Source organism: Hypomesus transpacificus, chromosome 2, assembly GCF_021917145.1.
Source record: "Hypomesus transpacificus isolate Combined female chromosome 2, fHypTra1, whole genome shotgun sequence".
Taxonomy (NCBI): domain Eukaryota; kingdom Metazoa; phylum Chordata; class Actinopteri; order Osmeriformes; family Osmeridae; genus Hypomesus; species Hypomesus transpacificus.
In genome coordinates this window covers 9449858-9477245 of record NC_061061.1, presented here as the reverse complement: position 1 = coordinate 9477245, position 27388 = coordinate 9449858, and the positions used below count along the sequence as shown (strand labels likewise).

Here is a 27388-nt window from a genome sequence, read left to right as displayed (position 1 = left end):
ATAAATGTATCATCATTTTGGGTTCTCTTTGGTATTGCTTTGATAACTGCTTGATGATTTACTGCACTGCTTCACGTGTGCTTTCTGTAGTGGAGGTGGCCTACGCTATGAGGAGTGTTACGTATCTGCATGGCTAGCCTCCTTCTCATCTTGGGAAATAACCTTTTTCAAAGAGGTGCCAAAGTCAGTGTCAGCTGCAGCAGATGTGGTGTGTTTTCTTCTGGGACTTTTCTAGTTGGATCCCTCCGTGTCAAAACCATAGACTGTATATGGTCAAAACACGTCTTGAAGTCACAGTTTAGCCATCTGTTTACTGTTGTAAAGGAAGGGACGGACATACTAACTTGCAAGATATAACATAATAATATGGATAAATATAAGTCTTGTACTCGCTGTGAAATATTTTACTGTTGATTGTTCTTCCACAGGTACAGTCCTGCACTTTTTGTGGTTCATGTTGTTTTAACTTGTATAACTGCATGCTCTTATGGGTCTTCCCTTTCCGGCACTTGTTTAGTTTTTTCACAATGTATGCCTCATGTTTTGGCTGCTTGCAATGTTTGGGACTACCTCGTTGTTATGATCAGTGACCTATGCTCTTTTTAAAGTTCTCTCTTGGAAGTCGCTTTGGATAAAAGCGTCTGCTAAATGCATAAATGTAAATAACGGATCAGGAAAATTAGAAAGAAAAGGGTTTTAGTTATATTGTCAGTTTCTCATCAAACATTGTATTTTATAACACCATGTATTGAACAGCTAGAAGCTGGCAGCTAATCTACCACAGGCTGTATGCAGTAAACTGCAAGCCAACTTGCTAGCTATGGAAAATTATAGTACTAACCTAAAAGGCTTGAAGTCTGATGATCAGTTGATTCTGAATACAAATGTTAGTACATCATCAAAGTTCTTGTAATATTTGATGAAAAAAGTAGTTTTACATTAACATGTTTAGTTGTTGGGAAAAGCTTAAATTATGAAGCAAATTGGAAGTGTGCACTTCTCAAACCATTGCCAATATTCTAAACAGTGAACTGTCAGTTCTTTACAACAGAAACCTAACCTACTACTCATGCTCTAACCCCATTGGCTCACAGAACTGGGCCATCAGAAGGAGGTCATGCTCAAACCCCTTTGCCTCACAGAAGTGGGGCATCGTGACACAGCTCATGCTCAGTTATTGCTATGGGCAACATAACTCTAGTGGCATGAGGAGAGAAGTCTGCATTTGGACCCTTCTCTTGTAGTCAGTACTATAGCTAACTAGTTAACCAGTTGTCGGCGCCAAAGACTAATTTGGTGGCTTGTTAAGTGTGAAATCAGACATGATTAAATTATTGGTAGTCTGAAATAAAAACGCGGATTGGCGATTTGACTGCAGCAAAGAACGACTGGCAATAAGCAATGTTTTATTAACAATACAAAATATTCAGAAATACAAAAAATTATTTAATAACATTATTTTTCTTGGGGGTCCTCAGGATGCTACTGGCCTTCTTGAATTGTAGACCTTGATCCCTTTCTGCATGGATGAGCGGGCATACTTAGTCAAGAGAGCTCCAGTTGTCTGCTTTTCCCCACACAAATCCCTGTTGAAGGATAATATCGTTTTAAGATTTTTCTGTGAGGAAAGATTTGTATATGTGTTTTAGTGTTTGTCAAATAGTCTTCATGTCACTGGGGTACATTTGTATTGCCACATAGACTATATCACGCCACTGACTGTATGTAGGGAGTGATGTCCTCCTCTGTCCACTTTTCCCTCATGGTGAAGAGGCGGTTGAAGCGCTCCAAGGTGTCTTCTGGTAGGTCCTCCACTTTGAGCAGAGAGATCGTTTCTGGTCTTGAGCTACGATCCACCAAGGCCAAACTCTGGAGAAGAACATCCCAACAAACTCAGTAAAGTCCTTGTAGTTAACTCCATTTCAATTTGACTGATTCAAGTCCAAGCACTAAGCTACTTGAGGAGCTGAAGTGCTAATAAAACCAGTGTGTCTCCATCCAGACCAAGTACCTAAGGCAGCCCAAACTCACCCTGAGTTGGTCCAGCCGGGTGCCCATGCCCTCAGGCACGCTCTGCTGCCACACCTCCAGGAACTCAGCCAGGTTGAACTTGACAGCGTTCTGCAGCAGCATAAGAGCTGTGGTCCGGCACACGCTGTCCTCATCCAAGGCATAGAATATCTCGCCTGGGAACAGAGAAATACCACCAATCAATGAAACAGGAATACACGTGTAGACGTCTATGAACATATGCAGGATTTTGTTTAACGGCTACATAATGATAGCCCCCCCTACCGTGTTCTGTATAGCGTCTCCCATAACAGTTCAAGCAATGCTCGATCATCTCCCTAGCAGAGCGAGAGAGAGGGAGCAAGAGAGAGGGTTATATTATCCAGTAGTAAAATGCACCATGGTCATGTGGTTGTTTCTGAGAATGATGCCTCATTGCTGGTGCTTGTCGTTGAGTTTGACTGTTCTGTGACTGCCTGGCTGACATCAGATATCAAGAAGTGGAGCTGATGTGGATTAGATAAACTCACTCCATGGTATAAGTACAGACCACCCGTGCCAGCGAGAAGCTAGCTTCTCATTGGCGTGGTTGGTAGTGGTCACGCTTGCGGCGTCAGTGGGCAGTTATTAAGTGTGTATGAAGCTTGTGTATGAAGCTTGCGTAACAATCACGTTTGTTACAGAAGGAATCCTGTAATTACCTGGGTTCAAGGGGTGCCAGTTCCTCCAGACTGACCCTGAGGGATACCTTGCTGAATGACCATGACTCAGAATCCACCAGCTGGGTCACATGTCCCAACAACTTCATCTCATAGTCAAAATCCAACATCCTCCAGTAGCCTGCGGAGACAGAGGTAAACACTGGTACCTTAAGACTAAAAAACATTTTTAGTTTCAAGTCATGAATAATCATAGTGTACACCAGGGGTGTCGAACTCCGGTCCTCGAGGGCCGCTGTCCTGCATGTTTTAGATGTTTCCCTGCTCCAACACACCTGATTCAATTAAAAGGGTTGTTACAACGACCATTCATTCGAATCAGGTGAGCTGGATCAGGGAAACATCTAAAACATGCAGGACAGCGGCCCTCGAGGACCGGAGCTCGACACCCCTGGTGTACACACTCATTTCTTTTAGTCATTCTCAGTGGCTAATGAATGGCCATAAATGCTACAAGACCAGGTGATAACACCTATCATGGGCAGCAGGGAAAAAAAACATGCTCAGTGTTTATGAAGTGTACCATCTATTTCACAGGCGTGGATTGTCTTTAGTTGGGCCTTAATCTCCTCTTCACTGGCCTGGATCCTCTCCAGTAAGTCCATCATTGTGTACTATGAGAGTAAGAGCGAAAGACAAGGAGTCACAACTGTGCTCGACATATTGTCCAAATGCTTTTTTATGGGCATAAAGAGTGAATAGGTGTATTGAATGTCCAAATAGTAGAACATAGACCCGGCAAGCAGATGTCCTGTTGCAGGACGTCTCCTTTCGTGACCTGAAACAGTCTAGAAAGGACGAGGTTCCTAACAAACGAACCTTCTGCATGGTATGCGTGTCTTCCTCGTAGGCTGGCGTTGGACCTTCATAGGGGTTCTCCATCAGCAGTTTCTTCAGCTTCTTGAGCCTAGGACGTTGCTTCCGCAGCTCCCAGTAACTGTTGGATAAACCCCATATCTGCAGAGAGATCAGTGTACAGTGTTTGTACAGTGGACAAAAAGTGCATACTCTCTAGCCTAAGCTATAGGATTACAACATCAAAGTTAAGACAGAGGTGCCCAGAGGAGTCATTTCTTGAAATGTTATAAAAACGTATCCTCTTGCTAGTTAACTTAATCTTAAACAGATATGTCGCTTGTTATCCAATAATACGAATTCAATGATGGTCTTAGCAAAGCCAGTTTCTATACATGTGCATGGACCAGTTGAGAGATCTCCGAGTCTGCACAGGCAGCTAGCTGCTCTGGAGTCTTGCATCCAGGGACGAAAAGCAGGAGATTGGACGTGTCGGCGATCTTCAGGTCGTAAGTCTGGTCCTCACTGCACAGTACAGCTCGCTCGTCTTTGTCACCCCGGATCACCAAGCTTCAACGAGAACAATTACAATGAGATACTAACAATGTAACGAATGTCAAGAACAAACAAGAGTTGATGAGTTAGCTACCTTTTTCCAGACTCTATGTGTTTACAAAGAGTTTCATCCAATTCCATTAGACAGTAGTCAGTTGACGAGATGCTGTCCCCGAAAGACAGACAATGAACTGTGCTCTGCAAATCCACCTCCTTTAGTTTAGCAATTTGCAGGGTAGCCTGCACCTCCGCTAATGTTCTCATTTGGTTGAGTTTTAAATATGAAAACTACACGTGGAGACAAGGTTTGGAATTAAGTTTGTTCCCTCGATGAACGTAGTGAACGTACATCCACATATACAGCACAAATTTTCCCGCAATGTATACCGGATATCCTGAACATACTGTATCTGATGGACAAAAACATTTGCCAATGAAAGACTAGATTACGTCACTTTTCCGCCATCGTTGTGGAATCTTGATTTGCATATCAAACTAGCCGGAATCAGGCACCGGTTGACGGAGTTTACGAAGTCTGGCTTTATAAGAGGTCGAATATGCCATTTTAAAATAGAAATATGAATAAAATAGTAATAAAATCAAAATGAATTAGTTTTGCAACATGATTTGGTAGAATGTGTCTCTTTGCAATGCTTAAAATGAGTGACATCAGAACTCTATTTACAAGCAGGCACCATCTGAGATTCATATCGAAATGATAATAATTTGCATATGCCCCGCCTTATGGGTTGACACCCCTTAATGCTCCACCAATCCACTGTCTTCTTCGCTTCACCGTGGTTAGAAACGTGCGTTCGGCTGTTATTAAGGGAGGCGGGAGTAAACAAAATAGCCACGGATGCGAACGCTCAAGGAAACTGTTAAAAACAGATGTTATATAACAAAATACTGTTTTCTTAGGTGTTATTGTATTATTAATGGAAAAAAAGTGCACGACTGAAGAAAATACGGCCATTGACGTTTTCGCGGATATAACGGAATTTAAGCTGAAAATTTCTTGTTGGTTTGAATTGGAGGCTATTGATTATACCAGACACATCTGTTCCGGCATCAGTCCAGGTTTAGCCTAGTTGGGATGCCCTCCTGCAAGTCAACAACAACCGACATCGAGGAATATCCTTAAACAGTTTTTTCAATGGTACTTTCAAGGTAGGATACATTGTCCGTTTATATATTATTTTAAAAAATAATGCTAATTTCGTTCGAAAATGCTAATATATGGTGTGCTATGCTAATTCATAACATGAGCACATTTCAAGTTGGTCAGTGGAAATAACAGTTGACCATTTGTACTGACTAAAAATGAGTCATCTGGCACAATTGGGCTGCTCTTTTAATTTAAAGCCTGCAGGCAACCATTGCAGGGTCGTTTGTCTGCATGTCTTTCATTTTACTGCTGGGATTTAAAAAAAACTGGGTTCTCTTTCTCTGACAGCTGCAAAGAAATGGATGGGATTGGGAATACTATGCAAAAGAAGGCAGCGGAGCTCGAGCGCATGGCCGAGGTCCTCGTCACAGGAGAGCAGTTGAGGTAGGTGTGGCGCGTGACTAGAATCCTGCACCGCAGTCCACCGCGTACTACTGCAGAGATGGGAACAAAGGAGGATGCTCCTTTCCAAATCGCTGCATAAATACAATACATCGTATTTGCATTGTAGAGCACGAGGGTGGCGTTACCGCTCTATTTAATTTGGTCAGTGTGTGTATTTGCAGCTGAAAATATTTGTCCACAGTTCAAGGTAGCATGCTTTGGCGTGATAGTGCGCCAGAGCTATTTATGGTAAAGTACATTCGGACAGCTTGGCCCACATAATAGCTCATATTAAAATATTAGTAAGAGCCAGGGTAGTGAGTAACAGAACCATTCGTGCTGGCATTGCTATTGATTGCTTGCTTTGCCACTTTCCCTACAGTGTGGTGAGATAATTTGCTTCCTGATAAAATCTGTTAAATAAATCATTGTATCATCAACCTAGCATTTTAATGGAGGAGTAATTCACCAAGTGCACCCAACCTGACCAACTTCTTTTGCCACTCAACTTTGATCTTACTACACACCCACTTTCTCCTTCCTACATTGCAACCAAATTGAAACTGTAAATGGAGCTCCTCATGTTCAAATGCCGTCAAAAGGACTTGCGATCCTGACACCGGTGTCAGATATACCAGACGTTTTCTAAAAGATGGAGATGGAGACAAACTTTATTTTCTAGATCATTCACCTCAGTTCAACTATATGGATGACACATTACAGGACCAACAAAACATAAAAACTATCTAGAGGAAAGGCCTTGTGAGTCATCATATTGAGACTTGACTGCAGGTCAAGGTTCAGTTTAAAGCCATTTAAGTGGAATGTTTTGGCTGTACTCCATCTTTGAAAATGTGTGAATCTTATTTTAAGCACAGGAGATGTCAACGCACACCAGCTCTAACATGTTTGCAACTAGTTCTAACCTTTCATTTGCCCCTAGGCTGCGTCTTCATGAAGGGAAGGTTATCAAAGACAGGAGGCACCACCTCAGGACCTACCCAAACTGCTTTGTGGGGAAAGAACTCATTGATTGGCTGATTGAACACAAGGAGGCATCAGACAGGGATACAGCTATCAAGATTATGCAGAAGCTGTTGGACCAGAGTATCATCCACCATGGTATTCACCCCCCTCTCTCTCTTTAACTGTGTTTCTCTCTCTTGCACCCCCCCCCCCCAACACGTCTTTGATATCTTATGAGCTTTGACAAATGTAAACACATGGCCTCTTCCTTTCTGTGCTACAGTTTGTGACGAACACAGGGAGTTTAAAGACATGAAGCTCTTCTACCGTTTCCGAAAAGATGACGGAACCTTCCCCCTTGATCATGAAGCCAAGGTGTTCATGAGAGGCCAGAGGATCTACGAAAAGTACGGTTAACTCTTTTTGTAAACAAACTCTGTGACCAAAAGGGCGTATTTACAATGTGTGTTTGTGGATATTGCTGTTTTCTCAGCTCTCGTTGCATACTCAGAATGATTGACAAGATATAACAATATATACAGTATGTTTTATAGTTATCTTGTCACTCATTCTGAAAGGTTACATGCAAGTCTTGTCAAAGCATTCTACTAGAGAAAAGTAACTTAAGACTGAATGATAAGATGTACTGTAAATTATCTATAAATTGAAACTCTTAATGTACTCTAAATGATCAAATCTGCAACAGAAACATGTAGTATATCTATACCGTATGCTGGTGTCATCTCAGATTATATTTAACTAAATAGTTGCTTTTTCTCTCAGAAACCAAGTGTGGAAAAGGTAGCATTGGTTTTGTCAAAGCATTGTACGTGAGATTTCTTTTTTGCACTCTTATTACAAGAAAGGACAGCTTGAGGGTTCTGTTGCACACCACAGTGTTGGGCAACAGATGTAACATGTTTTTTGGTCTCAGTAACTGTCAGGAGAAAAACATGTACCTATCAGAGTGATTTTTCTGATTTGCAGCATCAAATGGCTTTCTATTTTTAGATGGTCAGGCTGTTTTTGTTATTGTGTCATGTTTTGTGGCGGCACAAGTTAATTGTTCCCATAGAAACCTTCTCCCCCATGTTTTAGCTACATGCTGTGCCCGTGCTGACAGCTGAACCCATCTAGCACATTTCATCCCCTGTAAGTCCTTAAAGGGGCAATTTAAACCCCATTATTGTGCTATGAACAGACTTGATGCATCTCACATCTGGTATATGGTAGTACATGTGTTGGTACACATGAGAGAATGATGATTGTAAAGATATTGTGGCTAGCTCAAACATGCCTAGCACCTCCTGTTTCTACAGGAGCCCTCCATAACCCCCTGCCTCTCTCTTTTCCTTTCTTTTGCAATGTGGGCAACTGGATGGCTGACGTGTCCTGTAACATCCTTAGCAACAGAACTTGGGACATTTGAACTCCCGTTTCTAATCGGTTGACTTGAGGTGGGATGTCACGTGGATATGAAAAAATGGCAGCACTAAAAGGTTTCATACCGTCTTACTGCCATTGTAAATGAATGGGAATTCAATTCAGTTTGAATATTGGACTTGCAGATATCAACAGAGTTGAATGTAAGCTTCATAAATCTGACCGCTGCCCAAAGCTTAAAGAGAAGTGACATTGTTTAGTGTGCTGTATCCAAGCAACAAGGAAAAATCTATGGGTTCAACGTGCTAGCACCCTCGCTTACAAACTATTGTCTTCCTGTCCAATGTGAAAGGGCCTGGAAGCCTTTTTAAGCGTTTGACACCCTATGTCTATTTACTCTGTGTACACAAGCCATAGTTCTGTGTGATTGGTAAAAGCTTCTCTCGTGCCACACAAACAGCTAACTTAGACTTGCCAGACCTTCCCCTCATGAGGAGGGTGGCCTCAGTTGAGTTGATGAAAGTGACAATTTACTGGACCTGTTCTAGATGATGACGTTTCCACTTGTTTCATTGCAAAGACTTCCAATGGACAATGTATATGATAGCTGGGAACGGGCCTATTTTGTCCTGGATGAGACTGCGATAAATCTTCTCTCAAGGCCTCTACATTATACTGTAGGTTGTGTCTGGGTTCTAATGCAGCGTATCTAGTTTTTGAAATGTCTTGTAATAAAACAGTGGAGAAAGTTGGGAATGTATGTGGAAGATAGGCATTGTATCCTGTCTCTTATTCCTTAGTTGTAAACGGGTTTTGATCCAATCTGGAATGAACAGGAACCGCAAACATCCAAAATCGGGATTCAGCTGGTGAAGTGACAGCACCTTACAAAAAGACACAAGGGACATATCTCTCCGATATCAAATATTTACACAAAAGCAATGGCCCGGTTAATGAGAGATTTGGTCTGCTAACTGCAAGAGAAAGGACAGGGGGTGAGAGAACCACGGTCATGTTCTCCAGCTGTGACAGGTGCTAAAGCACTACAGATCCAATATGTTTGGCTTCTGTTTCAGCCTAATAGAGAGAAAAAGACAGTTTTTCAGTACTCTGTCATCGTGTGTGTGTCTGTCTGTCTGTCCTCTGGGCACCTATTTCTTTGTGGATTGGCATCATAAACACAAAAATACTATAATAATGTGGAAAAAAGTAATCTCTTTCAATAATATCTAATCTTCCCTTGTACTGAACTTAGGTTATAGCACTTTCTGTGAAGAAGGTTATATGCATATCCAATTGATGTTGCATCCATTACAGTACAGTCAGTAGGCAGATAGTTTGGTTTACACATACCTACCCTTTTTCTTTCAACAGGCTGATGAACACCGAGAGCAACCTTTTACAGGCCAGAGAGGAAGAGGGCGGGACGTTTGAGCGAACACTGGTGGCCTCTGAGTTTGTGGATTGGCTGTTGCTGGAGGGCGAGATGGCCACCAGGGACGAGGCGGAGAAACTTGGGCGGAGACTTCTGGAACATGGCATCATTCAACATGGTAACACACCACAAGCATGACACACAATTAGTAGTTATTTTTCTAATAGTGGACATAGTGTTTTGGAATGAACCACTCCTTTTTGTCTGATGCTGTGTGACACACACTTGAACTTGTGTCGAGTTCAGTCCGGGGCCTCTGTAACCTAAACTGACCTAACCCATGGCAGGTCTGAGGTCAGCCATTTTCTTTTGGTTCTCCAAGTAGCACACTGTTTTACTGACATGCTAATAAGTATAGCATGCTGAAAAACATAATGAGGAACTACGATTATAACTCAGCTCATGACAACCAGTTACCACATATTGCCTTGTTTGAGTACAATTTTATTAGTTTAGCCCTTTTTACAATTAACCTCACAGAAGGCTTCACATATACCCAGAACATTGCACCTAAACCAACCTGTTTGAAACGCGTGTGCAGTCTCATGACCCTAGAAAACTTAATTTGAAAAACACGGGTCTTGTATCTGACCATGTCTGCTGGAAGGACAGCAGTGTCTATTATAATCTGTTTGCACACTCACAGGACCCTTCCATGATGCAGTACCACTCTCTCTTTTTGGTCATATTCATTCATTGAAGGTATTCTGGTAGTGGAGCTCTGGTTTCAGTCCTGAGAGGCAGAGGCAGATGATCTCTGCTCTCTGGCCTTAACCCAGGGTATCACCTCTGCTGACCAGAAGCGTGAGAAGATTACTTACATGCATACGCATATGCATACGTTGTACACATTAGAACAAACACGATGTTCTAGCACACCGTGGCACATACTTACACAATTCATGTTTGCACACAGAGTTACACACAGACTTCTAACTATGTTAGACACTCTCCCTTGGCTGCTGTATCTGTGGCAGTTATTTTAGTAACAGTTAGGGAGGGACTTTATTTCAGTTCCAATCAAAAAATGATGTCTTTCCTCCTCTCTTTCTCTCCCTCTTTCTTTCTGCATGATCCCCCATCATCCTCCCTGTGAGGGAGCCCAGCCTGGCCATCTGCTGCCACAGGGATTAGTTCCTCTCCCATATTGTCTTCTCTCCTACCCTCCTCTCCTTTTCTCTCTTCATACGTTACATAATCTGCAAATAATCAGCTTAATATATACAAAATTCCCTCGAGACCTTTTTGGTACTTGTCTGACGAGAAAGTCTTCAGAGACTGGCAAATGGAAACTCCCGTTGTCCCCTCCACCGCTACTGAAATATGTTTTTTTAAGATCTCTGTAATTGGAAATTAACTGGTGGAAACTCCTCAATACTATATGGTCTTCCTGGGAGATACTGCCTTATTAACAAGTTGGTAGGAGAGGAGGTTAACTAGTAACAGGTTGGTAGGAGAGGAGGTTAGCTGGTAACAGGTTGGTAGGAGAGGAGGTTAGCTGGTAACAAGTTGGTAGGAGAGGAGGTTAACTAGTAACAGGTTGGTAGGAGAGGAGGTTAGCTGGTAACAAGTTGGTAGGAGAGGAGGTCAGCTGGTAACAGGTTGGTAGGAGAGGAGGTTAGCTGGTAACAGGTTGGTAGGAGAGGGGGTCAGCTGGTAACAGGTTGGTAGAAGAGGAGGTCAGCTGGTAACAGGTTGGTAGGAGAGGAGGTTAGCTGGTAACAGGTTGGTAGGAGAGGAGGTTAGCTGGTAACAGGTTGGTAGGAGAGGAGGTTAGCTGGTAACAGGTTGGTAGGAGAGGTCATGTTGTGTAATTTTAAGACGTCAGACAAGGAAGGAAAAAACCTTAATACACTCCCTCTCATCTTATCTGTGAAATTCACTCATGATTGATACTGTCACTAAACACTCCAGGCCTCCAGATAAGGTATGTGTTTGTGTTTGTGTGTGTGTGTGTGTGTGAGTGAGAGAGGCACAGAAAGGGAGCGATGAGGGCACAGGAGGTGAGGGAAAGAGAGTAGGGAGTGACAGAGGAAGAGGGATAGAGTTGGAGAGAGGGAAAGAGGAAGAAACTGGAGTGGGAGATCTTATCACAGCTGGGGAGAGTGAGAGGGGCCTGTCACTCGACCCACGTCTGCATTCCGGCATTCCTCCACGCACACACACAGCACTTTCTGTGGTTGAAGCGTTGAACAATACCAGCCAAGCCTGGATTCATCCACATTGTGCTTGTTTGGTTTAGTTGACCTGCAGTATGGCTGCATTCCTTTATATACAGTCTCTGCACACAGTGACCGTTTGTGTCGATGGACAGTTAACAAGCCTTATACTGTACTATATTATAGGGGTTGACCGATATGCGTTTTTCTTCTAACAAGTATTTGGCTAAGCCCTGTAACATGTATGGTATTATAATGTTGAAGCTTAGTTGTTCACCCTATGTAGGTCGACTAGAGAATAGTGGTTTGTCACATGCAAGAGACTCCAGTTTGTCAGTGAGCTAACCAGCAAGTCAGTCAGCCAGTCTGCCGTCACTATATTAGCCAGCAACCTATTCAGTCAATAAGTATGCCAGCCAGCCATTTAGCCAGTCAGTCAACCAGTGTATTTGAAGGGACAAAGTTCTTACAGACTTTTAAAGTTAGTCTCCAAATTGAGAGCAGTTTTGGCCCAAAATCTTGTCGCTGTCCTCTCTTGTTTGGAGTGATTTGGTCAGTGACAGATTAAGAGGATTAATGGATTCCTGGCCCCAAGTTGTTTAATCTCTTTGATTGGAATGATTTAAGCTGTCATGAGTTTGATCGCATTCTATTTCACCCACTTAATTACATATCTGTTGAAGTGTTTTTAAGTTCTGTGTACAGCCTTTCGCTTGTACTTGTTCCATAATATATCTTATATGGGAACCAGTCTGTTTGGGTTGTTTGTAAGTCATGACAACTCTGACTCATGACAACAAGGAAAACACGAAAGATGATTTTCTTTTACGAATATTTTACCGATACCTTTCCCTTCAAGTTGGAGAGAGAAATGCATTTAATCACAAATTGAACAGAGCCACTCTCTCTCCCTCTTAGTGACCAACCAGCACCACTTCGTGGACGGAGGCCTGCTCTACCAGTTCAGGATGAACTTCCGGCGGCGGCGACGTCTGATGGAGCTGCTAAGCGAGCGCTGCCGCACCATCCCAGAGAGCCACGACAGCCCCTTCTGTCTCCGCAAGCAGAACCCCGAGGGAGGCAACACCAGCTTCCTGTCTGGTGAGACTGACAAATCAACACTCTGGTTTTTTAGTTGCTTCATTCAAGTCGATGAATTGATTATATCCATTTCCTAGGGGAATTCTTGCCGCTTTCCTGAAGAGATTCACAATGTGCGCTAACGCGCTAGGGTACCAATTGTATTGTCCTCTCCATGCTGTCAAGCTGCTTGTGATAGTGACAGAAGCATTCTCTTGAGAGCATGCCTGCTATGTGTGACACCTACAGGTAACTTGTGTAGATGATCCAGACAACCAAACACTAGCACCAGAACTTTCCTCCTGGACCTCAGGTCACAGGTGTGCAGAGCTGATGACGGTTGGATGGGCTGCACCGCACTGCCAACACACTCACCCCTCTTGACCTTTGTTCTAGAAACAATTTGAGGCATATTTACCACAAAGAAGCCATAATGAGCATTGTTATCACACACAAAGATGGATAAGGGCACACACTTTGACACACAAGACGTAAACTCTCTGACACACACACAAACACAGGGGAAAACTCTCTGAGACACACACAAACACAGGGGAAAACTCTGACACACTCACAAACACAGGGGAAAACTCTCTGAGACACACACAAACACAGGGGAAAACTCTGACACACTCACAAACACAGGGGAAAACTCTGACACACACACAAACACAGGGGAAAACTCTCTGACACAATCATTTGCCCACACTGCACCCTTGTCCCAAGCGAATTCCTCACGTTTTCAGTGTAACCCTAAGAAAACACAGGTGCACCACGATAGCACGAGTAATGTGAAACATGTGTGAAAGCCTGCATTCAGACCGGTCACCGTGCCTTTGTTGCTAGGCGGATCTCGCCGACACATTATCTGTCGGGCCCCCAGTGAGACTTGGCAGTACAGAGGCCACAGGTATTGCCTGGAAAAAGAGCGAGAGCTCTCGTTTCACACTGATTAGAGAGATAATTGTTGGCCATGAAGTGCATTGGGCCCGTCTTAACCATGTTACCTCACTCTGCTGTAACATTCCTTCAGGCTACTGCCATGCCACACATTCTGTTTTTGGTGTTTCAATTATTCTTGTGTGGAAACTATTTAATTGATGCAATGATTTTTGCTGAAAACATTTCTAATTAAATAAGTCTACCTGGAAGCAAAAAAAAAAGATTTACAAAAGGTGCTCTAAATTAAGCTCACATTTGCTTTATATCACTGGGTATCATTCCTCCAAGTGACAATTTGTGGCGAATTAAGTACACCTCAGGTATTTGACCTAAATCTGGTCCATGCCCATATCTGGTGATAACCAGGCAACAGCCAGGGCTCGTCCTTCAGCCTTGTCTTTGGTCCAATGTTTGCTTTTACGGAAGACAAACATTACACTAGCTCTTTTTTCCTTCACCACCATCACTTTGACCTTCTCCGGGGAGAAGGAAGTCGGTTCTGTGCCAAGTGAGGGAATCTCTGCCACTCGTTCTGGGTACACGTGTGATTACATTGCAGAGCATTGAACCCTTTTCAAGGATGTTGCTGACATCGCATGATGTCGAATGTCCTTGCATTTTGATAGACTTAAAAAGCTAGCACTTTTGATAAACCAGTAATGATGAATCTGTCGGTCTGTCTCGCCCCCTCTCCTCCCTTCTCTTCCCCCCCAGTGAGTCCCACCAAAGAGATCAAGATGGTGGTGGGGGTGCGTCGCAGCAGCATGAGTAGCAGCAGTGGAGGCAGTGGCTACTTCAGCAGCAGCCCCACCCTCAGTAGCAGCCCGCCCGTGCTCTGCAACCCCAAGTCAGGTAAACCCCCTCTCCCCAACTCACTCACTCACTCACTCACTCACTCACTCACTCACTCACTCACTCACTCACTGACTCACTCACTCACTCACTCACTCACTCACTCACTCACTCACACATCACAGGAATAAAGTACTTGCTTCCACAGAGAGCCCCGGGTACTGTAGCCTCCGTAACTAATCACGATCCCCTGTGCTTCAGTTTTCTCTCGCTTGCCTCCTTGCCAACCCCACCCCCGACCCACCCTAGTTGGCCTGAGATTGAGGGCAGGGGATGAGCTGAGGCAACATGCTGTGGGGGGTCAGATTGCTGAGCGGTTAGGAAACCGGGCTATTAATCAGAAGGTTGCCAGTTTGAATTCCCGGGTGTCCCTGTACTTACTGTAAGTCGCTCTGGATAAGAGCGTCTGTTAAATGACCAAATGTAATGTAAATGTAACACAGTTAGCTTCCAGGATGGGTGGGGGTGAGAGAGACCTTGGTTGTTTTTTCCTTTGGACCAGAAACAAGCATGTCTGTCGTCCTTGGCTCCTGAGTCGCTAGGCCTATTAGATGTGGGGTAGTTGCAGTGAGCGGATTGGAGGGGACCGGAGAGGGAGGCTGGAGAGGGGCAGAGGTCTGTGTCAATCTCTCTGTCAGCCTCTGTCCCCCTCTCTTTTCAGGAGTAGCCAGGGCTTGTTACTGGTTTCTGGAGGGACTATGTTTCCATTCAGCCCGTTGACTTGACAGATGGATTAAAGGAAATGTGTATAGATCGATTCCAAAGCCCCACTTGGTTAAATTCTGCGGTGGATCCCCGGGGGTGTTTTTGTTATCAGTTGCTGAGATAAGAACAACTTTGGTAAAGAATGACTCAAAGCATTCCACAGGGTTTTGCTGGGAAATTAATTGTTCAAACCAAACATTGATGTAGACAGCGTTTTCCAATTAACTCCCAACAGCTCACATATTTGTCAGTGCCACATCATTCACCCCATTCTTTACTTCATATAGGCTTCCAGTTGCCCCTTCCTTCCCATAGGACCGACATTCTCCCAGGTCACCTGCTTCTACTACTTTCAACAACACTGCATTCAATCTTTTTTGTACTCAGTGCCTTAAGTGAACTCTCACCCTCTGAAGTAAGAGCTTGTCGTGTGCAGACAGAACTTTATTACCCAGTAACATTTGCTGTTGCAACTGTTTCAGTATGTGTGTTTGTGTGGGTGTGTAGAGGAGCATTCGCCTTGTGAGTGAGAGTAGCTGGCAGGAACACACATGCCCTAAGGGATCGACAGGGAACCAAGCCAGCAGTGCAGACTGCTCTCCTCGCCCACAGGGAACAGAGGAACTATACTGTGTCTCTCTCACATTCTCACACACACACACACACACACAAATATGGCCTTTTGCCCCATACACATATCACACACACTTTTCACGTGTGAGGCCTCTCACACACACACATGCACATTCACACAGGTCCCCAAGTGTGACGTGTCACTGGCTTCGGCGCCATGGCAATAGCAAGAAGGTCCCTGCTATTGATAATAAATCAGGAAGTTGTGCTGGAAGAGATTGCCTCTAACACAACAGCACTTTATCTCTGTCTTGGAGGAAAGGGAACCGTTCTTCACAGAGTGCAGCAACCCCCCAACCCCGATCATAACACAGACGAGTTGTAGCATCAGATACAGTAGTCCTAGTATGCAATCTAGACATGTCGTGTCAGGCGGTGTCACCCAGACTTTATCAGCAGCTTGTCTAAGAGAGAGGGAATAAGAGGGAGGCAGCGAGAAAGACAGAGAGAGAGATAGACAAAGAGAGAGAGAAGCGAGGGGCCTAGCCAGTGAGTTGGCTTTCTGTCGATGAAAAGAGCTTTAAATAGAGAGCGGTTCTGGGGAGGCCTCTTGTCATCCGGTAGAGAGCGCACAGGAAATCTTTGTGCTTCAGTTTGTTTCAACATAAGGAGTCGTTCGTGTTTGTTTTTCTTTGAAAGAAAAGAGGGCCATGGAGCCTCTCCCAAGAACATGAGGTACAAAACTGTACTGGAGAAACATTAGCTGTCAAAACATAATCTATGTCAGTTGCTTCATCTGGCTGAAAAATACCTTGTTTTTCAGGCTGCTGCTGGGTCAAAGAATATTCTTGTTATTGACTCAAAGAACATTATCAGTTTGCTGCTGTGGTTTCCAACCTCATTCTACAGGAGTGTTGTTGGAATGAAAGGCCTAAGCCAGATGAGATACAGTGCCCTCCAAAAGTATTGGAACAGTGAGGCGAATTCCTTTATTTTTGCTGTAGACTGAAAACATTTGGGCTTGACATCAAATAATGAACGTGAGACCAGAGATCAACGTTTCAGCTTTTATTTCCAGGTATTTACATCAGGATCTGATGCACAACTAAGAAAATATCAAATTTTGTTTGAATCCACCCATTTGTCATGTGAGCAAAAGTATTGGAACAGATATACTTAAAACATATTTAAGTGAATAAGACTTAATATTTAGTTGCAAATCCTTTGCTTTCAATAACTGCAGCAAGTCTGTGACCCATTGACGTCACCAAACTTTTGCATTCTTCCTTTTTGATGCTTTCCCAGGCTTTCACTGCAGCCTCTTTCAGTTGTTGTTTGTTTTGTGGGGTTCCTCCCTTCAGTCTCCTCTTAAGCAGGTAAAATGCATGCTCTATAGGGTTTAAGTCTGGAGATTGACTTGGCCAGTCTAATACCTTCCATTTCTTGCCCCTGATGAACTCCTTTGTTGTTTTGGCAGTGTGTTTTGGGTCGTTATCTTGCTGCATGATGAAGGCTCTGCCAATCAGTTTGGTTGCATCTTTCCTTAAATTGGCAGACAAAATGTTTCTGTAGACTTCCGAGTTCATTTTGCTGCTGCCATCATGTGTTACATCCTCAATGAAGATTAATGAGCCCGTCCTAGAAGAAGCCATGCAAGCCCAAGCCATGACATTACCTCCACCGTGTTTCACAGATGAGCTTGTGTGTTTGGGATCATGAGCAGTTCCTTTCTTTCTCCAAACTTTAGCCTTTCCATCACTTTGGTAAAAGTTAATCTTTGTCTCATCAGTCTATAAAACTTTGTCCCAGAATGTTTGAGGTTCATCTCTGTACTTTTTGGCAAATTCCAGCCTGGCCTTCCTATTCTTCTTGCTAATGAGTGGTTTGCATCTTCTGGTGTAGCCCTTGTACTTTTGTTCATGAAGTCTTCTGCGAACAGTAGATAGTGATACCTTCACTCCTGCCATCTGGAGGTTGTTGCTGATCTCACTAACAGTTGTTTTAGGGTCTTTCTTTACAGCTCTCACAATGTTTCTGTCATCACCTGCTGATGTTTTCCTTGGTCTACCTGTTCGACGTCTGTTACTTAGTACACCAGTAGTTTTCTTCTTCTTCAGGACATTCCAAATGGTTGTACTGGCTATGGCCAATGTTTCTGCAATGGCTCTGATTGATTTTCCATCTTCTCTAAGACTCACAATTGCTTGTTTTTCACCCAAAGACAGCGCTCCGGTTTTCATGTTGTTTTCACCTCTGAATACAGTCTGCATAGACAAAACCTATCTTACCCAATCTGAACCTGAGTGTAGACATTCAGTGGTATTTATTGATTGAATAATGTATGTAATAGGACACACCTGGGCAACAAAACACACCTGTCAGTCATATGTTCCAATACTTTTGCTCACGTGACAAATGGGTGGGTTCGAACAAAAAGGTGATATTTTCTAATTTGTGCATCAGATCCTGATGTAAATACCTGGAAATAAAAGCTGAAACGTTGATCTCTGGTTTCACATTCATCGTTTGATGTCAAGCCCAAATGTTTTCAGTCTACAGCAAAAATAAAGGAATTGGCCTCACTGTTCCAATACTTTTGGAGGGCACTGTATGTCTCATTCATTTGCTGTCTGGGCCATGTTGGTGATATCTTGAATTTGTAGAATGACTTGTCAATGTCAGTCACTGTGCATACATGGAGATAAGGTTGGATCAGGAAACAGACCTCTCTCTCTCTCTCTCTCTCTCTCTCTCTCTCTCTCTCTCTCTCTCTCTGTCCCTTACTTAATCATCACTCCCTCTCTCTCGGTGTCACTTACTTAATCATCACTCCCACTCTCTCTTTCTCTGTCTCTTAAAATTGTGTGAGATTATAGAGGTTTGCCAGTCCGACAGGTATTCAGTCACGTGACAAGCTATACACTATTGAATGCTCAATCATTGAGTTACAGTGTAAATGTTCTGGTTATTGGTCGATAGACTGTGTGGCTTACTGTGTTTGTGTGTGTGTGTGTGTGTGTGTGTCACAGTGCTGAAGAGACAAGTGAGTCCCGAGGAACTGCAGACCCCTGGAGGTCCCTACATAAAGAAGACCTTCACTGTAAGTTGTTCCTCCTGCACACACACACACTTACATTTGTGCAGGCGTACATACACATTGAGCGATCTCTCTGTTCCAGCAAACTGCCCTTTAAGATACATGCACAGACACACAAGCTGAGACACTTGACACTAGGTCATATATAGTAGTCTACTTGTATCATTTCATCCAAAAAAGAACGTGTGAGACAGACAGACACAGTCGTGGAATTACCATTCACAACTATGGTGCCAACACAGACTTGTTATCAAATACATGCCGACACAGACCACTCCCACGATTTGATAAGGACGCTCTCTGCCTCTTACGCACGCAACCAGCACTGCAACATGAAAAGAAGTCCAAACTGTTCGCAGAATTGTTCACATTTTGTAGAGAATGTATATGTTTGACACGTACTATACACAAAAATGCTTTTTATTTAGTTATAACAGTTAACGTCCTTTAGTGCTAACAGTTAACATGGGTGTGTTTGTTTGATTTTTTCTGAGATTGTGGGCGACGCCGTGGGCTGGGGCTTTGTGGTGCGGGGCAGTAAGCCCTGCCACATCCAGGCTGTAGACCCCAGTGGACCTGCAGCTGCTGCTGGCATGAAGGTATGCAGCCCTTTACTGGACAGTCCTGTGGAAGATGTCACAGTTCATTTGCATTCAATTCATTTCGATTGAACTGAAGGTACAAATGTGATAGCTTCTTTGAAAGCTACATTTTTCACGGGGGGGGGGGGGGGGGGGGGGGATTTTGGTCGCAATAGGCGGTAGGTATGTGCCCAGTTTTGCATTCTATTCACAGTCTAGTCGAAGGATGTCGAGATTCAAGACAGTTGCTTTAACACTCAGGTGGGGTGTAGGGTAACTGTCACCGATTCGTTGAAAGCCACCTCCAATAGTGATGGGCAAAGTCTGCTTTACGTAAACCGTGAGTTCTCACAGAACACATAATTATTAAAGGCTCAGAAGGAGGAGAGGAGAGAGAGAAGGATGGAGAAGAGAGACAATGGAATGGGGCAGAGGATATCAGAAAGAAGGTCAAAGGGGAAGGAGTCAAGTTTAACAACAAAAAAGGAAGCTTTTTTGGGGAACATGGACGGTATCACTTCAGCTTTTAAAGGTGCTGTAAAGCTTATTCCATGATTTGCTTCTCAGTACATTATGTTCGTGTGAAATTAGTTGCTGAAAGCATGTGCAAAGCGTGAAAACTTTGTCACACTGAAATGTGGAGTTAGACCGTTGAACAGTTTTTCACCCGTTTTCAGCTCAGGTTTTGTATAGGCGGGGCAAAACCATCTACGTCACAGGCACCTATCTACGTCAGATCACAGACGGTTTATATGACCTGCATTCTGTTACACAGCTGGTACGATGCAAAGACAAAGTAATTAACACATTAAACACTCAGAGACTGCAGGCAGGTCTGTTCTGATATCTGCAATTGAAGTATTTGCTGTTGTTGCTAAATTTAATCAATTAGATGGGGCAGAGCTTCAGCTCCTTCAGATCAGATGCCCCCCCAGTATCAAGCAGAGAAGACTCACGGTTTCCAAGCTTAATTTAACATACTTGTCGGTATTCACATTCAAATTTGGATGGGTAGTTAACAACACATTCTTCTATGGTGTGATGAACTTAAAACACATTTTCAGTTCTGCTTTACAGCCACTTTAATGCATTTTTCCCACTTCAAAATCTGTTAACAGAAAAACTTTCTGTTGACGTGCAGTGTTTCCCACAGATTAGAAATCTAATTGTGGCGGGGAGGGGTGGGGGTTGTCAGACCGGGGGGGGGGGGGGGGGTCGTAATAATTCCTTCGTTAATAATTCGTTACACAGTTAATTTGTTAATAATTTGTTACATTAAATATTAATCCAAAATGATTCACACCTTCACAAATTAACAACAACTAACATATCATTTCTGCATTATGCATGTAGCAATGCTAGTGCTAAACAACTATTTAACTGGTCGGCTCCATGACGCCGAGTAAGTAGCTAGCTCTTGAGACTTCTCACCAAAAGAACAAAGGGGAAACTTCGAGTACTGTAAGTCGCTCTGGATAAAAGCGTCTGCTAAATGACTAAATGTAAATGTGAGTAAGGTACCTAGCGAAAAGTAGCCTCAACTTTCCTCGACTTTTAGCTACGGCACTAATGCTGAAGGCTCGCTGATATAGCTGTCGGTCTTACTAGAACGGCATATGTATCCATTGTTGCTAACGTGTGCTGACGTTGTGACTGTGTGCATATGTGGGAAAGACGCATGAGTGACAGAGAGACGGAGGGAGAGCAGGGGAAAGGAAATGCAGCTGAACGAATAGGCTGCGTGTTTTACGAAATGCAATGTGTGGCGGCCGGTGTTGATTCTGTGGCGCACCGCCACAAATTAGTTCTATGTGTGGTACAAAGTAATTCTATGTGTGGGAAACACTGACGTGGCTTAACCAATGTAACTATTCTAATGGACTTCAGGCATTTTTATGAGGAATAGGTAACATGTGAGGTTGATATCATAAGTCACACATACACATATCCAATCTTCATATTGGCAACAAGCTTATGAACATTAAAAGTTTAGAATAAAGCTCTCATGATTTACAGTAAAAGTAGAATACGTCTTGACCCAGCCGTAGGACTAGGTTTCCAGTTTATAGTATTGTCAATACCTTAAACCATTTCACATGGTAAAACACAATTTGCAGATCTCACTTTGACTTTTCAGCAAAACTCTAAACACATTCTCAAAACACATTCTGCACTCTAATGCACGTCATCCATACTGGTAAACACAAATGGCAACAATCAAATACAAATAGAGAAAACATGTCATTGACAAAACACAACCGCTCAAAATTGATTTTACTTGTTTCAAATGACCCAACCAATATAAGCCAGTTCAGAGAGCAAACAGGTGGTTGAAGGTCGGAAAATATTGCTTGTGATGTCGTCGAAGTGCTCTGGCCTGACCCAGCCCAAAGACAAGAATTGATCACTTTTACTCCTTAGATTTTTGTCCCTTTTACTGTAGTATTGTATACTGTAGTTCATTGCATTGTAGGCTGTATACTGTACAATGAACAAATTGTATGGCCCTGAACATTGTGCTTTCCATTTGTTACAGTAGCAGTACTCACTGCTCAATAGGTTTTGATTGGTTGCAGGTTCATATCAACAAAGAACAAGAGTGAGTTGTGAGTAGTGAGATGCAGGGTACAGTACTGTATAGGGGTGCAAGGAGGAGAATTTTCTTTTTGCAAAGAGCAAAGCAGAGTAGTAATTTCTGATCAATTTTGAGCTACGACGATATAACATGTTTTCGTTCATCAAAAGACAATGACGGATAAATATGAAATTTGTTTTGAGATAAAAACTGTACCTCTCCCTGAGAACTATGTTTTGAACAATGTGTTTTCTATTTGTTGGTGTATTGTTTACTGATGCTTGATAGTGAATATAATTTTGATCACTTTGTTTATGATTTGAGAGCAGTGTTTGATTTTGAGCACAGGTAAAACTGTTTTGAGGCGAAAAGTTTCATTTTGCAAGAGGATTCAGATGTTTTGTAAATAAATAGTGCTTGAAGATTAGGTTTTGTGTTTACAGCTTTGAGAAAATGGGTGACTGTTTCAAGAACTGTGTTTTAGCGTTCGTGAAAAACTGTAAGACACTGAGTCTGACACTGGTGGCTTACAGCATTGACAGTCTTGATCTATGCATAAGTGCCTACGTATGTGTAAGTATAGCCATCAAAATGACCAATTGCTTTCAGTGAAAGGAACTAATAAAGTTTTATTGTATTGTATTGGCGCCTCATGTAGCTCTGAGACACTTCTGATCCTTCTAGCCACCACTACCGAGACACTACTGATGCTGCTAGAGACAGCATACATTCAGAGCTGAGCAAATATCCTACAGGCTCTTAGCCTCAGCAAACGGAGCAGTTACGCAACTGAATCAACTAATGTGCCGCTCCCATACTGTATTTACATCCATTTTGATTCTCCTTATGTAAGCGTTGAGTGCAGGTTAGTCAGACTGAGCCTCTGGCTTACCAGTCTGTGGTAAAGCAGGGTCTTTGCTACTAAAAGGCACAGGTGCTCAATCAGTCACACATCCTGCATTTGCTGCTGTAAATGAACTGGGATGTAGCTGCCCTGCGCCATAATTTACTCTGGCCTCATTGGCTATAATGGAGAGGATGATTAAGGTATATGGACACGGAATGGGATGGTTATGAGTTTGCACCATTGGGTATAGGGATAACTCAATGCATGTACAGTTGTGGCCATAAGTTTTGGCAAGTTGCTGGTTGAGTATTTGAAGAAAGATTTTTTACGTTTCTAAAGAATACTGGAATACAACAAGGCACATTTCATATGTTCAATATATGCAAATGGTCCCCTCTTTTACAGAAGTCAATCTGCTCACACTTTCACACTAGTTCACACTTTCCCCTGTGCTGATGATATGACTTACTAAAATTATGTCAGCAGTCATTTTATGCCAAGGCCCAGCCAGCTTTGCAAACACTAAATGTATGTTGCTCCCAATGCTTTTGTCCACGGCTGTAGAAGGGACACCAATGAGTGAATCCATTTTGGTTTATTGGAAATCCCCAAATGTGCGTGCAATGTTTGAGAAGGGGCTCAGTGTTCTTGTTAGCTGTAGCTAAGCCAGGAGCGATAGTGACTGACGGTAGGAGATTATGGGGGTGAAGTTGGCTAGAGTGTTTGTGTGTGTGCGCTAGTAGGGAAAGAGAAGCAGAGAGAGAGTGAAAGTTTAGACCATAGTGCATACACTACATCACAATACTAAACATTGTTTTGCAACCACAGCAATAAAACAGGACAGCCATGTTATGTTTTTGCCAATGCTGCAGAAATGATGTGAGTCACCTCGAATAAGGCAGGCAGGCGTGGTCGGGTTGCCACTCTTTAGGGCTAGGCTGAGGCCCTTCAGAAATACATTCCTGACCTTTCTATGACGTGGTTGTTGAGATCAATTCACAAGAAGTTGGCTTATACCAATCCCCACAAGTATTTAAACATTCATTCTAGGTCAAGCAATAGCATGCTTTCTATGCAAATATGCTCATGTACATAACACCCCTGATTTGTCCAGTTCTCTTCTAATGTAAGTATTGGTTCCCTCTTTTCTCCAGGTCTGTCAGTTTGTGGTTTCTGTCAATGGTCTGAATGTGCTGTGTCTGGACTACCGCACGGTGAGCAACCTGATCCTGACCGGCCCCAGGACCGTAGTCATGGAGGTCATGGAGGAAGGCGACTTCTGAGGCTGGATTAAGAGCGCTGTACAGACAACAACTGCCTCGCCTCTCTCTCAGAGCTGACACACGCAGTCAGCCTCTGCCGGCCTTCCATTTTAGAAACTTAGGTACACTGCCACCTGCTGGGCGGTGGGGGGGGGGGACCCCGGGGAGGAGCCAGACTCCTGATGAGTACAGTTTCACTTCTATGCTCGGGAGTTGGACAAGACATCATAGAAACTCAATAGGCCCCATAGAGATTAGTTTTAACAAGGAGAACGTTCCCGCCGTCAACCGCAACATCTGACCGTGACAGTCCAGGCCGCCTCCATGGCGACCAGCTATGTGTTTCCGGACATACTCACTAGCACACACCTTTGCAGTGTATCAAGCTCTTCGACTGGGCAGCTGGGGTTGTGTCTCCTAGGATGGTGAATACAGGAGGGTAGGAGTGCTCCAGACATGTATCATGCATCTAGCAACTAGCGACTGCTCTGACCCCCTGCTTTTGGTTTCTGAAAGAACTTTGTGTATTGTACTGTGTCAATGTTGTCCTTAAATACACCAGTGTTCACTGGCTGCACCAGTCTTCAGTCATGATGATCATTTTGCAGCTAGCCTCAGGTTAACCCAATATATATATATTTTATTTTTATTTTTAGTTCCCTGTTAGTTACAGTGCAGCCTTTGAATCCTCTGTCTTTATTGTGAAACAGTTTATTGGACTGTTCTTTTCCTAGGCCAACTTCATAGTTAAGTAGAAGTATCATGAATGTTTTATTTTATGAAGTCATGGTTCCCTTTAGTAACAAAATATGAAAGTACAATACATCCTGATTTATCCACCCTATTTTATAAATGGCTATATAATATTAGTATTTTATGAACATGAATATTGAACCTACATTTTAATAAAGATCTTTGGATTTTAGTGGGATTTAGCACTTAAATGATACTGCTCAGATCTGTAGTGTTGTTTTGAGATGAAAATGTTCAAACATAGTCAGTCAAGTATTGATATGACATAGTCCTGTATTATTCTGTGAGCAGTCCAATACATGACAGTTTAGCATTGACCATCCAGTCAGAATTACAGTACCAGAGTACATTTTGTTGAACTGTGATCACATTCAGAAAATGACCTAGTGCGGTATTTCACTATATAATATAAAGTTAAATCTATAACAACTGTAGATCAGTTAAAAAGTGTTTTAAGTGTCAAATTATTTCTATTAGAACATAACCTGGATAAAGTACCTGAGAAGTAGAACATCATAGATTGCGAAACAATGAACTAAGATTAAACTACATACTACTAGATGTTCAAGTGTATGTTAATGATTCATGGTGTTAGACTACCACAAGATGCAAGCTTGCCTCGTTCCACCTGATGTGCTTAAATGTTTAAAGCAGTTAAATGCATGAGTTACTATATGTTTGTATAGTGTTAGCATTCAATCTAGAATATTTACTCTATCCAGGAATAACAGGCATTGGTGAAAGTTGCATGATGTCCTTATGGCCCGCACATGTTTATTGTCCTATAACTAATGTTCATGTACTGTATGTCTTGTAAAGGATTTGCAGAATGTGACCATTAATAATCAAGCTTGGGTTCCCAAACACAGTTAAAGCCTATTCTTGGATTAGATATCCGTACAATGATGTTAATGTTAGTCTTAACTAGTTTGGGGCTCACAAGTTCCTGAGCAGTTTTTCTGTTTTAAGGAAGAATATTCAGAACTGAATGCTATCCCTGAGTCCCAAACCGACCTCTTGCCCCTACCCACACATCATTTGTATTGGTATATAGATGATGGTTTAGCAAAGAGCAAAATTAAGCTACTACACTGCTTAGAGTTCTCCAAATGATTTTAGATCTACTCAAGAGTCTCGGCTAAGACTGTTTTGTTCTCTATCTGAAGACAGATCGGGACTCAGGGTCACTCACAAGTCACTCATGGTTCATAGTTCTCTGTGCAATATGCAACTCTACAATATAAACTTGAAACATTTGCCTTAAGAACTTTGATTTTGCTGCTACCTTGGTGGTCATTTGATTCTCTTGGATCCATCCATGCAGTCTGTCTCTTTCTCCTGTTCTATAATCTCACTGACTCAGTGCTCACCTACTGAGGTCTTTCCTGACAATCAGTGTTTCTCTGTACACACACAAGAGCACAATGGCAGGACAGAAACTGCAGTTGCCTATTGCTCACTGCTTCATTTTCACATTGGGGATATTGTCGACTTTTATTGATTTTTCTACCAATCATTTAAATCACTGGTTTAAAGAGATTGATATAGTGCCTCCGCACACCCCTATATATAAGATAGCACTTATTGAAACAATGACATGTACGAGAGTGAATGTCTGGGCAGAAAGACTCAAGCGCAAGGTAACAAACTTCTGTATTTTGCAATGCAGCTAAAAGATGATTCTTGTCAAATGTAAGTTCATACGTGTTCAATAAAGATACTTTAATTAAACTCCTCTTTTATTCTTTTGTCGATTTTATACGGTTGTTCACACAGTGTTGTGACTCAAATATCACAGTACGACTTTGTAATAACGCATATATGTAAGAATAATGTAACGACAGCTACTGTAGCGGCAACCCACCGTCAAATGATGGGGGCTTACTGCCACCGTGTGGTGAGAAAAAGATGTTGGCATGTTCTTGTTTCAGCTTTTTCCTTTTTAGTTTTTCACCAGCAGAGAGCAGCATAGATCAGTTGTTCTATGGAAAACATGATCAGTCTCTTCAGCTGTTAAAATGAAAATCTATTCTTTAAACTTAACTTACACATTGATGCAAACTGACATTTGTATATAATTCTGGTACTCTTTCTGGATATTGGATTTTTAATACCTGCTATGTTTCTCCAAGTTGCAACATACCAGCAGGATTTTCATTCACACCATTGATTATTTATGAGTCTCGTGCAATTGCATCCAATTAGCCTCAAAGTAATCCCAAAGTAATTGTCTTCAATATCAGTCCATGTCATTCATCCAGCTTCCTGCGTGAGTATTACCTCATTACCTAAGCAAGTGAGTGGATGGATGAGTTAGTTACAACTTTTGGACCAGTAACCAACTGATAGATCTGAGGTCTAAATACCACACCTCACTGGGAGTGAGTTAGATTTTGTACTAGTTCCCCAGCTCCTCAGTTTTAAAGCAGCGAACCATCCCATTCACCCAAACACACACATACACAACCACACCCCCTACCACACAACATGTCACCCCACCCCCCAGGGTGAGTGACAGTCAGGTGATGAATGATGTTTATCACAAAG

General features: G+C 42.7%; 2 protein-coding genes across 2 annotated transcripts; one reads left to right on the top strand and one right to left on the bottom strand.

Annotated features, from left to right (window-relative positions):
- Positions 1–1389: 1389 nt before the first annotated feature.
- Positions 1390–4469, bottom strand: dscc1 (DNA replication and sister chromatid cohesion 1). Its single transcript, XM_047027869.1, has 9 exons — positions 4174–4469; positions 3920–4094; positions 3549–3686; positions 3253–3343; positions 2712–2850; positions 2296–2348; positions 2032–2186; positions 1721–1869; positions 1390–1586 (listed from the first exon to the last, which is right to left on the bottom strand). Exons 1-9 carry the CDS (start codon positions 4341–4343, stop codon positions 1475–1477), a joined length of 1182 nt encoding a protein of 393 aa, XP_046883825.1. The 5' UTR covers positions 4344–4469; the 3' UTR covers positions 1390–1474.
- Positions 4470–4884: 415 nt separating this feature from the next.
- deptor (DEP domain containing MTOR-interacting protein) lies at positions 4885–26576 on the top strand. The gene is made up of 10 exons (XM_047036795.1): positions 4885–5249; positions 5536–5631; positions 6575–6753; positions 6881–7004; positions 9355–9533; positions 12493–12675; positions 14311–14448; positions 18756–18826; positions 19318–19422; positions 23981–26576. Exons 1-10 carry the CDS (start codon positions 5236–5238, stop codon positions 24107–24109), a joined length of 1218 nt encoding a protein of 405 aa, XP_046892751.1. The 5' UTR covers positions 4885–5235; the 3' UTR covers positions 24110–26576.
- The last annotated feature ends 812 nt before the right edge of the window (positions 26577–27388 follow it).